General features: G+C 45.0%; 2 protein-coding genes across 6 annotated transcripts in view; both read right to left on the reverse strand.

Annotated features, from left to right (window-relative positions):
- BEND2 (BEN domain containing 2) overlaps nt 1-8349 on the reverse strand; it is a 37807-nt gene extending 29458 nt beyond the window's left edge. Inside the window, exons 1-3 of the mRNA XM_052774142.1 lie at nt 8335-8349; nt 8137-8147; nt 2934-3361 (exon numbers count right to left, since the gene is read on the reverse strand). Coding sequence (XP_052630102.1) covers nt 2934-3361; nt 8137-8147; nt 8335-8349 — 454 coding nt within the window. The remainder of the gene's footprint in view (nt 1-2933; nt 3362-8136; nt 8148-8334) is intronic.
- A 57-nt stretch (nt 8350-8406) lies between these two features.
- NHS (NHS actin remodeling regulator) overlaps nt 8407-12792 on the reverse strand; it is a 271218-nt gene continuing 266832 nt past the window's right edge. For all 5 annotated transcript variants that reach the window (XM_052773855.1, XM_052773856.1, XM_052773853.1 and 2 more), the window contains one exon: nt 8407-12544. In XM_052773855.1, the coding sequence (XP_052629815.1) occupies nt 11920-12544 (625 nt within the window). In that variant the 3' untranslated portion in view covers nt 8407-11919. The remainder of the gene's footprint in view (nt 12545-12792) is intronic.

Raw genomic sequence — 12792 nt, forward strand, 5'->3', positions numbered from 1 at the left:
GATTGAAAGACGTTGATATTAAACATCAAGAAACACTAAAAACAAGCAAACAAACAAACAAAAAACCCCCACAAAAACCCCAAACCGAACATGAACTCTTTCAAAGCCAGAGTTAAGACAAACATAAAAGTCCCCAGAACTCTGTAGCAACTACAGGTTACATACCAATGCAAATCAAGCAAAGCACCCCTACCCAAACAACTAAAAGATATATCAAGGAAGTTACCTGGCTTTAAACTAAGTCACAAAAGGAGAGCCAGCCAGGATTAACTTGGACCACAACTAAATCCTGCTCTATTTCTGGCCTGACACTTAACTCTAACATACACAAAAAAAGGAACTAACAGAAGGGAGAGCACAGGGAGACCAGCATCATAATGCCTTTCAGGGGTAGTATCATCCCATCCCAGCTTCAAGTAATCATTTGCCTATTAACTCAATCTCATTGCAGATGTAACCAAGAGTTTTAAGCACATTTCTGCATACTATGATAATCAAAGCTACGAGCACAGAAATACAGCCACATCTGATGCACCAGCTGAAGTCTGAAGACAAGCTGACAGACAACTTCTCTTCCCCCAAGTACATTACTAATTAAATACACCACATAAACCAGTGGGATAAGGAATGACTTGTACTGAGTCAGACATTACCTGATGAATGCTCTCACTTATTGCGGAAACAGAAACATAGGTAACCATGAGGTATAGAATGGTAAGGGGAGGCAGATGAGATAGCTGAAGGCACTAAGTAGTACTAAATCCTATCCCAACATCTGTTACAGAGTTCCTGGGGGCTGCTAGCAAAATCACTAAAACTAAATCGAACTTTTCACAGAAATCCAGTATTTCTTCTTCATTTTCTAAGAGTTCAGTTAGACACATCTCTGTATTTCTGCAAACATGATCTCAATACTCCAAAGTGCAACAGAGCTGTGGAAGCTACTGTAAGAGGAACTAGACTTTATACTTAAATGCTGCACTCAGAAAAACTGGGTGCCATCTTACCTCAAGTCGCATCCTTGGATTTAGCGTATTTCTGATAATTTTGTCCTTAATCTAGACAGGCTGTCACAGATCAGAGACACCAGAATACTCTACCACAGATAAAATGCTTACTAACAGTCTCTGAACACTGAAACAATAGTTAATTTAGAATGCTGTAGTCAGAATTTGCATGACTGAAATTTGCAACAGGTTAAGACAATGGGATCGTGTATTGAGCAAATACAAACCAAAATACAGCAAATACAAAGCAGCAGAATAATGAAACCAGATTTCCCTTGGCTTTAGGTTTCATATTTGGATTACTGAGATGCTAGTAAGATCAAAACTCGAGGTAAAACAAATCTCACAGAGAGGCCTCTCATGTTTAATAAGATCTGAGCTCACACTGCACCTTTTGACTGAGGAATATTATTAATGGCACATCTTTTCTATTGCCAAGGAATTTAGAACAGTCTTAATATTTGTTAAGATTACTAAGTTATAGACAGAGCCAATCAGGAGACTAAAAAATCGAGGACAAAGGAGAAGGCACAGACACCCAATGCATTACCCTGCATATTTGCTTAATCGGGAGTATATTAGGATTGCTATGCTCCCACCCTCCTGCATCTCAATCCTACCCCCTTACTTCGTGCTGACACTTATATAATTGCACAGTGAACTGGCCAAAGCCTAACCACACCAAAAATGAAATTATTTTTTATCCAGAAAAGCTCCCTGAACCTTGAAGTCACACAAGGAAATTGGGCATCTGAGCAAAAGACAACTGAAACCTCTTGAGAGGGTAGGGGACTGTGACGGCAATGACAAGCTAAGTAAGCTCAAACTGATGTGAGACTATATAAACATTACTCCTGGGAAGGGCAAGGTGGAGCGTGTAACTGACAGAAATAGGCCTGTTTTGATCCTAAGTGAAGCCCATATACCTCTAAGATACAGAAGCTGCCCTACACATTATGTCTTCGGAAGCGTGTAACTGACAGAAATAGGCCTGTTTTGATCCTAAGTGAAGACCATATACCTCTAAGATACAGAAGTTGCACTATGCATTATGTCTTCGAATGGGAAGATCATTAGGGCAGGCATCTCACTTCAGGAGCGTTACTCATCTCCGCTGGAACTCAGGTTTTGTATCCGAGTAACTGCAGCGCTCAGGGACCTGCCAGGGCCGAGACGTCGCTGTTCCACAGCGAAGCCTTCCCCACGTTTTGCCGCTACGCTTGCCCACCATTCGAGGGCTAAAGAAAGCAAAAGCTTCCCCCGCCGCAAACCACGCAACTGCCGCTGTCACCCTCCGGCCCTACACCTCCCGCCAGATCATCAAGCTGTGGCACGGGCGCATTACTTCGGAGCAGGAACTTCCCCGGGAGAGCCCCGCTTCCAGCGCTACCGCGGCACAGCCACGCACGCCGGCCCCTCTGCCCACGGCTCAGCTGCGGAAGAAGCGACGCTACAGGGGCACCTCGGCAACACCCGTCCCCGGAGAAAACGCGAGGGCCGCGGACAACGCGGGAGCCCGCTGGGGCAGGTACGCCGGCCCCGCGCGCCCGGAGGGGTAAGAGCAGCGCCTCCCGCCCGCGGGGACCCTCGGCCCGCCCCGCGCGCAGAAACCGTTAGCGCTGCCCGCCCCGCCACCCCCAGCCCCAGCCCGAGCCCGCGCAGCGCCTCTAACCGCCCGCGAGCCCTCCGCGCCACGAGCCACCGCTGACGCGGCGGCGACGGGCAGAAGCAAAAGCCAATGGCGGCGCCTCGCCGCGCCGGAACCGGCGAATAGCGCCGTGCGCGGTGGGCGTGGCTCGGCCGGCTCGGCAGACAGCGCCGGGGCTGTCGCGAACGATGAGGGAGCGTCCGCTCTCCGCGTCCCGGCCCGTCCCGCCCCCCCCTCCCTCGGGGGACCGGCGGGGCGGGGGCGGCCCGGAGCCTTACCCTCGGCGGACATGGCTCGCTGGGGCGGCGGAGCGCGGGGTCTTTCTCGGGTGGGCAGGGCGGCGGAGCGAGCCGGGGCTCCGGCACAGGCAGGTGTGGCCGGAATGCGGCGTTGGAAACGGAAGCGGCTTCTCCGACGTGAGCAGCGAAGCGTTTTGAACCAGTGCGGCTGCGCGCTGGGGGGGGCGCGCCTGGCGACCGGGAGCCGCGGGGGCGGTGCCGCCTTCCCCCTCAGCCGCCCGCCGGGACCCGGGCCGCTGCCGCACCGCCGGCTCTCGCGGTACGGAAGGTGGCCCGGTTTTCTCTGCTCTGCTCTTGGTTCCGTGGCGCTGCCGCGCTCCCTGCTAGCCGAGGGCAGCGAGTTCGGTTTCACGCAGGCTCCTCCGTCCCCAGGAGGATGGAGGGCTGCCGAGCCGCTCCCCGAGTCTCTGCGGGAGGGCAAAGCCGTGGGTAACTTCAGGTCCGGCCGCCGCGGTTCTCGAACGGCAGAGCCTCTTGTGCAAGCCGTCCGCGGCCGCAGGTTTCAGCATGCAGTAACGTCTGGTTATCTTGCCACGCCATCAGATTCGGTTTTGGTTCTTTGCGAACTACTTCTTGTAATGGGAGGAATCCAGTTACAAAGGGGTATTAACAGCTGCAAAAGGTTGTCCTCGGAATTTCTGACTACAAAATTGGGTATCATCAGGGCTGCAGTTCATACAGGAACACTCTGGGCCTTTGGGAGTGACAAAATGTAGAAATTTCAGCCTCACCTGCCTATATTAACAATTTTGTGCCTTTTGCCCTACCTCCTTCATCTCTATACACCAATTCATTTGTTTTTTAAATCAGGGTTGGGGTTAGGGGGTTTGGCGGGGCCAGGACACCCTGCCCAGACATCCCCTGGCTGTGCTTACGCTCCACCCCTGGAGGCACAGGGACCTCTTTGGGGAGTATGTTTGGGGAAGGATTGGAAGGAGATCCAGCATGGTGACGCGACCTGATCTGCTTATGGCCTGGGGCAACAAAGTGCCCTACGACAGCCTGTAGGACCTAAGCTCAGCTGAGCAGCACCATGGAGATACTAAAGCAGAGTAACAGAAGGGCAGCCCCTGCAGGTCCAGCCAGCCAAGAGCCCTACCAGGAGGTGAAAGAGATGTCTGGGAAGTGCTGTGCAAGGAGAGAGTAGCGTCATATTAAATTTCTTTCTAGCTCTTGCCTGGGTTGAGAGTTCTCTGTTCTGTGTGCACGTGTGTGTATGTGGGTCTGAGTGCAGCATGGGCGGTGAGCTCATGTGTCAGAGTGCCTGTGTGCCTGTGGTGCAGCAACTGGAGTGAGTGTGGGTGTGCGAGTGAGTGTGCGAGCACTAGTGAAGGTCAAGCTGGACTGTCCAGCCAGTAGGTGAAGTGGCCTGGGAGCCAGGGATGTCTCTAAGGGTGAGACTGTGGGGCAGTTGGCTACTGGAGACAAGGAGAGTCCTGGCCAGCTGCTGGAGAGACCGTAGGGTCTGGGGGGTCTCAAGGTGTGAAGGGGAGCATGCATGTGTCTAAGGGGAAGACCAAAGAGTGGTAGCTACTGGGGGATCAGGGTGCCCTGGGCAACACTGGGTCTGTGAGTGGCTCTGTGTCTCTAAGGATGTGGCCTTGGTGGGGCTGGCTATTGGGAACCAGGGGAGTGCCAGCTAGCTCTGCATGTTTAGGGGTCAGGGGGCTGAGATGGTCTGCGCCAGCAAGTGCAGTGGGTCTGTGGCCTCAGGAACTCGTATGTGCCAGCAACTGGGAAGAGTGAGTGTCTAAGACTAGCTGCTGGAAGGATCCACATTGTTCATATGCGTATGTGCATATATATTTTTTTTTTCTTTTTTTCTCACTAGTGGACCTCCAACCTGCTCAGCTGGAGAGGGAAGCAGGATGAGGCTGTTGGTGCTGTCTGTGTTTGTGTGAGGGATGTGTGTGTTTGTCTGTGATCAGTGTGGCTGGTCACATATATATTTACATATGTGGTATATATGTGTGCTCTTGTGTGCATGTGCCTGACAGGAATACACCCTCTGCCTTGCTACTGATTGAACCTGTGGGCATGGAGCTGTGGCAGCCTTACCTCTCTTGGGTGCTGGATCTGGCACAACATATTTTCCTCCAACGTATAATACTCTATTTTTAAAGTTTAAAGCTTATATCTGAAAGATTCAAGGCCGAGAGAACTACTAAAGATTTGAAAGCCGATACCTGTATAGGTGAGAAAGGCATAATGGCTATATAGCATGCAGATAATTGCTTATCTGTCAGAAAGCTTGTGTAAGAATTACACACATATATAAGGACTATTTATAAACTTAGCCTTATTTCCTCATAAGCATTTTGAGAGAACCTGAAGGATTAGTCAATGCTTTCTTTATCACTTTCTGATCTTTAGCAGGTTTTAAAAGCTTTTTCTCTCTTTGACATAGATGGCAAGGTAGAAGACCAGCATCTACAAGCCCCATCTTGAACTGAGTCAGTGCAGTACATCCAGTTTCTTGCACAAGTTTCTTCACCAAAACATATCAGAATTTTATGATGCTTTCCAATTAAAGTACTTGGCTGAAAGAGCATTGAGTAAGCTATGAGTTTCACTTTCCCGTAAAGCTCGAGTTGATGGGAGAATGCCTGAGTAATAGGGATCCCAGCCAACAATGCTGTATTCAACATCAGCTTTCATCTTCCCTTTATTTTTTCTGCAGAAACAGAGGAACTTCTTTATGATGGGGCAACATTTTGTGTGGATGTATGGAAGCAGTCCCTGAAAAGAATGATTTGGGACCAGGCAGGTCTTGGGAGGCCACAGATGCTGAATGCACAGCCGAGACACAGACTAGTAAGTGAAGTACTCGAGTGAGGGATAGGGGATATTGCTGCCTGTGGAAAGAAAGTTCTCAGGGCAAGGACGAAGAAATGTTGGGTTTGAAAGGAAACAGAAAAAGTTTGTTGGGTATCCGATTTCTGTAGTCTTGTGGGGCAACGGTATTTGGAGGAGCTAAGAGAAGAAAGATATTTAAGGTAGGGCTAAGAGGAGTACAGTCTTTAGGAAGTGAAGCTAAATTAAAAGGAATTATTTGACACACTAGAGGCTGTAACATCACAGCATGCTGTTTTAGAAAGTTTCGTCTTGAAGATATAAAGTGGTAGGCGTATTTCTACAAATACTGTTTCAGTGGCTTACTAATCATGTAGAAGGCAGGATGCATTTCAAAAGAAAACTGAAGGAAGTGGAGGTAGGTGGGAGGTTGTTATAGGGAAAGGAGTCAGCTAATAGTTAATGCATTTGAATGCAGAATCATCGTTTCAGGAGGAGTGAGAAAACCTGATCTACAAAGAATTTCTTTTTCTTGGATCATTTTGACTAGAAAATTCCTGAAATTAATTTGTTGGCCATCTTTCCTGGTACTTAGAGTTATTGGATCCAATAAAATAAAAATACAAGTTTACCTACTTTAGCTGTTTCCGTAATGTCTTCATTTCAGGTTTGAAACTTGGTATTTTGTAGTGTTGGACATTTCAAATGGCAAGTGAAGTTGTGGACTAACTCCAGTTACACACTGGCCTTCATAGATCCCAAAACTTGTTTTGTGCATTGAGTTGAGGAAACTAATAGAAATTACAGCCTAAATTTATCAGGATTTTTTTGATGGTTCAGCTGGTTTGGCAAAGTGAAATGCACAGCGGTGTCTGGTGATCAGACCCGTATCTGGGGAGGACCCCTTGCTTCCCAGACCATATCCGTGTTACGCAGAGCAGCAGACAGATGTGACCAGCAGTGTCCCTGAGAGCAGGCACTAACATTCAGTACTTGCAATGAATGCCTGTGCTAGTCCCCTCTCTGAAATGGGATTTCTGTTGTGGATCAATGCCTCTCTATTTTCTATAAAAGCTCCAGCAAGAGATGGAGATTAAGACATGCCTGCTGCTTGCTGGCTCAAGGAGGACCCCACCAGATTCTGTGTCTGGCCTGAGTTGCTAAGTCTCTGAGAACACTATAGGAAGACTGTATAGGAAGATTTGTTGGGCGGTAGCTGAGTTCCACCCTGGGGAGAAGGTGCCAAAATTATCAGTGTGGCATCTAAGTTTTAACACCCATGTGCTTTATTATCCTCCAAACCCCCCACCCAAACCTCTAACGCTTCCCATGCATGGTTATATACATTCCTCATATGTATCTACACAGCATGGTGGGATGCTTTGCTGAGAAGCAGGATAGTACAACCTGAGAGAAGCTTGTATATGCAGTGATACTACTTATAGTATCAAGTTTGTATTATCACTGGATGGGCCTGATGGTTGCATGCCATGTATGCATACCCAAAGGTAGACGCTGAAGCCTGGATTTTACAAAGACTTAAAAAAGTCACTGACGTGGCATATGTTGAAAATAGTTACAATAATTTCACCTTGTATATATAAAAAAGCACTAAGTGTCTTTTATGTAGTCTTAATGTTTAACCTTCTCTTCCACTGAGCATGAAAAAATATACAGGCATACAGCAGGCAGATGAAAACCAGCTTGTGCCTGGCTCTACTGGCTAAGCTCTTCCTACAGGTCTTGCTTATCTGTGTTTTTGGATTGGGAAAGACACACGATACAACAGGAAACGATCTACATAATCATTAACTTCTTGACCATCTGGTTAAAGCAATTGTTATGCAAACGGTTCCTACTTGGAGACTACTCTAAGACCACACCCATTGGGGCAATCCTGGTATCATTGCAAAGCATGATTGCAGATAGCCCAGCAGCATTCCCCAAAGAGGATTTTTTTCCATGTGCTCTAAAGCACGAGACTTGAGCATTTCAGCTTTTTTTCTATATGCATTCTTTAAAACACCAAGTACAGTGTTGCAAAGCTACTGACAAAATGACAGCTGAAACCAAAGTTTCATGATTCCCCTCCCCTTTTCCGGCAGGTATGCAATTTTCAAAGAGACGTGCAGGGGCTGTCATTTAAACACTTAACTTCCATGTCCTGACTTGTCAACCTCCTGTAACTAAACTGTTTTAAAATAAAGTAGTGTTTGCACTTCTAAGTTTGTGTTCATTTATGGCCTGCTTTTTACCCACGGCTTGCTTTATCTGATAAGGTTCAGTCACTGGATTCTTTATGCCTTGGGTCTGAAGTGTTGCAATTTCATGTTTTCAGCTGACGATAAAGTCTTTCTACTATTTTTCATCCCAGCTTCCTTTCTCTTACTTTTTTCTTACCTGTAAAAGACAAGGGGCAAATTCAGCACTTTTTATATTCTGAACAAATTGTACGTGTGGGCAAAATTCCACTTAAAGTCAATGCCAATTTGGATACAGATTTCCCCTTACTCTGTTTATAAAAACAATTAAGTTGAAAAGAAAACACGATTAAATGGTTTGAAATGCGTAATGAGCTGAGACTTACCTTTGGAAATAGCATACTTGTAGTCTGTAGATTAGACTTCACATCTCATTACAAGAAAGTAAAGAGAAGGTGTGATTTAATTGCAGTCACGTTTATTTGCAGTTTCTATACACACTTTCTAGGTAATCAAACTTCTCCGACACATTTTTTTGAGAGGGGTTCACAATGAAACTGTCACTGTTTTTACTAAAAATAAATACAAGACTTAAAGTGTTGCACAGCTCTAAAATATACAAAGGCTTGGATTTAATGTAAACTTTGAAAACATTTTACAAAAGAAACCATCTTTGCAACAATTTAAAAAGTTCATATTTACAAATATTACAAAAATACAAAATGGATGCAAGTCCATAAACCATTGTCTTTTCTGCCAGCATGAACTGGTGCTAGTACCAAAATAGTTACACTGTAACCTTCTTAATTTTTTTTTTTTAAATTCTTTAAGTCATAACCTACAGTATTTCTCTATCTGCCACCATTGCAGCAAATGCACTCAATCACTGACCTTTGGCAAAAGCAAACATATGCTTTATTTGCTACAACTATTCCATGTCCTCTACACTGCCACAACAACAACAACAACAAAAAAAAAAGTGGGACAATGTTATTTTTCAGAACACACAGCTGTATAACTTCAGAAATCATTTCCATAACATCAGTGCAAACAACGGAACAGTAGGTTAAAATGACAGTTCAGCAGTTTACCTGATGCATGTACTGTACCCTGTCTCAAGAGGTGAGTGATGTTCCCTTCACTCTACAGCTTGTCCTCTGGTGCCTTAATGGCACGCCTGCAACACTACAGGGGTCCCCGCCATGCATCTTCTGACTCCCACATTTGCTACAAGCTCTTTTCTTCATAGTGAATCTCTCTTTATTTGGGTTTCAATCTGCTAAATATAAACTAGGAAATTAAACAAAAGAAGTAAGACTATATTTTAATGGGATTGTTCTGTGGCCGTTCTGTACGTGAAGTATTGCCTCACCATTCCAGTAAAAAAAAAATTTTTTTAGTGTATAGATATTTATTTATGGTCTCTATTAAATTATGGATTAGTAATAAAAAGTGATATCATCAAAGTCAATTCAGCTGTATTCTCTTTACAGTTTTGAATGACTATTTAACTCAGGACTATTAGACATGTTGTAAAAGTGCTCCCGGTAAAATTTTTAAGGAAAATGACTGAAGATGACAAACTAAGGATTTTCTGCCCAATATCTAAACTTCCTTTACTCATGTTCTCCAGAAAGTGGTTTGTTATATGCTAAACGTTTCCTCTTAAAACATTTCTCATTCATTCACTTCACTTGTGTTCAGACTTATTTTCTCAACTAAGCTACTAATATTATTAGCCTTTTGTTTCCAAACCCTTGCTCCCATTACCTTTTTGAAAACTATTTTAGACTTCTAGATTATTTAGACTTCCCCATTTTGCAGGCCTTCAGCTGATGGACCACCCCTCTTCCCAACGCACATACCACATGCACGGTGCCTCTACCTCGCGCACCAAATGCAACCAGGCTACACAGGAGGACGGTAGGAAACTCTTAATAATATATTTCTTGTGGTAAGTACTAGACAAAATCATATGTGAACCTTATGGAGAATAACATTTGGGATTTGTTAAACCGTTCTGACTTGCTCAGACTCCTTAAATTCCTAACAGTTTTAGGTAGAACCTTCCTCTTTAAAACATGCTCTGCCCACTTTTAAAAACTCTCAGCTTTATGCATTACATGATTAAAAGCAAAAAAAATGGTAAAAACTGATTTCACACATTCTGCTTCCCTATCATTTACTTATGCTTAAAGCCAGCTTTTAGTTGATTTCTTTAGTACCAAAGTACACTCTTTCTGCCATCCTACTCGACCTGTCCTACTGCACACCACATTCCTCCTCGCACTATTTTCTCTGCACTGACCTTTCCTCTATTCCAAACCATATCCTACAGCAACCAACACCAACTGCATCAATTTTGGACAAAGAGGGCCTTGTTCTCTGAGTAGCACGGATGGCGCTACATTGATGGAAACTGTGGTGACCCACAGGAGAATCAGGCCTGTTGGTTTTATTCTGTTTAAAAAATTAAAAGTATAAAGTGATTCACGGGTTAAGTTTTAAAAGTACATGTTCTTGCAGTTTTAAGACGAGAAAATTCAAGTAACTTCAAGTAATTCAGCTTTTATTTCCCTGCCTTCATTGGTATCAAAGCAGCTGCTTTGATTTGTCTCCTTTCCCACCCCACCCCAGTCCCCCACCCTATTCCACGTTTCTGGTAAACCCAGACAAGATCCCAACTGTATGTGGCTGGCACAATGAACCGGAGCTCTCCCCTTCCCAGCTCATCAATGAATATAAATAATGCATACACATACCTATTTCCCAGCTACGTTTTCACAGTGTCATTTTTGTAAATATTTAGGTAGCATGAATCTCATCAGCACAAAGAGAAAGCTTCACTGAAAACTCATCGCGGATATTTACTGATAAATCAAAAGCGCTTCTAGCATGCTTATAATTTATTTGTTTCCTTTACGAACCAGAAACTAAGCATGTTTAAAGATTATAGTTACGAGGTTATGACCGTGTTCTGTATCCCAATAGCCTAATAGGAATATGAAAGTTAAGCACTATTTCTTCTCACATCTATTCTCTCTGAAGCAATCCCTGCAAGAATAAAGGCCCAGGGGAGGCTGTGGGATGGGATCCTTTGGGGCTTTGTATCAGACATGACTTTGTTCTGTCGGAAGCACGCTTGCCTTCCCCACCCATCCTCACGGTAACCCTCCCAGCTGTGCTTTCCAGTTAGCTTCTTCAGAGCTGCCTTGGAAAGACAAATGGTTACTTCAATCGCAGTCAGCCTTTCCATTTCCTTAGCTAAGGCGGAGAATTCCTCCATTCCACTGCTCAATGTTGTCCTTCAGGCTTATCGCACTGAAAGTGGTTATCGGTGGCCATGTGAATTTTTTATGTTTGATATGAAAATGGTATTCACAGAATACAGTTATTACATTTGACTTCTTTTGTCTTCTATAAAGAAAGTTGTTATGCAGTAAATTGTTTGCCACGTCCACTTTTTGATAGTTCTATTTACAAATTTTTATCAAAAATATGGTATTTACATATGTTTTGTTAATTTCTTCTAAATTTTGTTTCAGCTCATTTTAGTGTAGAAAAATACCAATCCTCAAGAGCATTTTCTTTTTTTTTTCTCCCTAGGGAAGCACTACAGTGAGGGACTTGCAGATTCTGGAAAAAAACCAACCCAAAGTCACTTTTAACTCTATGGAAAGTGTATAGCCTTGAAATTTACAGTGACAACGGAAATGAGAGTGGGATAAACCAAATGAAGCCAAAAGAAAACAGAACATAGTGTATCTGCCTCCTTTTAGAAAATATAACGTAATAAATAGCTACAGCTGTAGTCCTCTGTTTCCCCAGCATCTTACAAACACTTTTAAGCATCAATATTGCCCTGCAACATTTTTCTTTTTTTTTTTTTTTTTGAATGCTACAGCGTTGGCCTCTTATATCCTTACAGAGCCCGAGTGGTGTTGGCAGCCTGGCCATGGCGCCCACGCAGCCTACGCTGAGCTCTGAGAAGATCGATCGTCATGAGGGCTGCCGTCCGAGTTCTCTGTCTCTCCTTCAGAGATGGCCTGCATTGGAGTGTTGTACAGCCTGCAGCGCACGCTGTACCGGCTGCTGCTGGCTGCTGGAGGTGCCCGTGAGCGCCCCACTCTTGAGGACGCTGACATGGGAAAGCTCTTGGAGGAGAATCCTTCCGCATTGACCCTGGGGGAGCAGGGGGAGAGCGGGGACAACGCATCGGGGCTCGCCGCAGGCGGAGACTCCTCCAGGCTTTGGGGGGCATCTGCCATCAGCTCTCCCGGAGACTTGGGCAAAATAGGACTTTTCAGAATTTCCGTGGCGGACATCCTGTAGCTGGAATCAGATCGGCTGCCTTTTTTAAGAAGCAGTAGTTTAAACTCCTCATTGGATGTGTTGGACTTTTTGGCATTCCTGTATATGAGCCCAGGGGACCTCTGACTGCTAATGGGAGCGCCCACGCTGCCGGCCGGTGGCATGTTGCTGGCAGGCAGCGTGCTGCTGGAGGGGGGCTGGCTGCTAGTCCCAGACGAAGCTCTCAATCTGTTTCTTACAGAAAGGTCTCCAGAATCCTTTCTCCCAAGAACTTTCCTTTTTGATCTGTAAAAACACAAAGGAACACTCTTTCATACATTATCTTTGTAGAATAACACTTCATGCTGGTCTGGAGTTTCACAGATAGATTGACTGTGCTTTCATATTAGCTAAAGTTCTCTTAATCCCTCTGTCAAATATCAGAGGCTAGCAGTGACTGATGGCACTTTAAGCCGTGATAGCCGTTGTGCAATGAATGAGGGACTGAGCCACAGAATCCCTCCCAACATCACCCAGTTCTTCCAAAACAATAT

Source organism: Harpia harpyja, chromosome 22, assembly GCF_026419915.1.
Source record: "Harpia harpyja isolate bHarHar1 chromosome 22, bHarHar1 primary haplotype, whole genome shotgun sequence".
Classification (NCBI taxonomy): Eukaryota; Metazoa; Chordata; class Aves; order Accipitriformes; family Accipitridae; genus Harpia; species Harpia harpyja.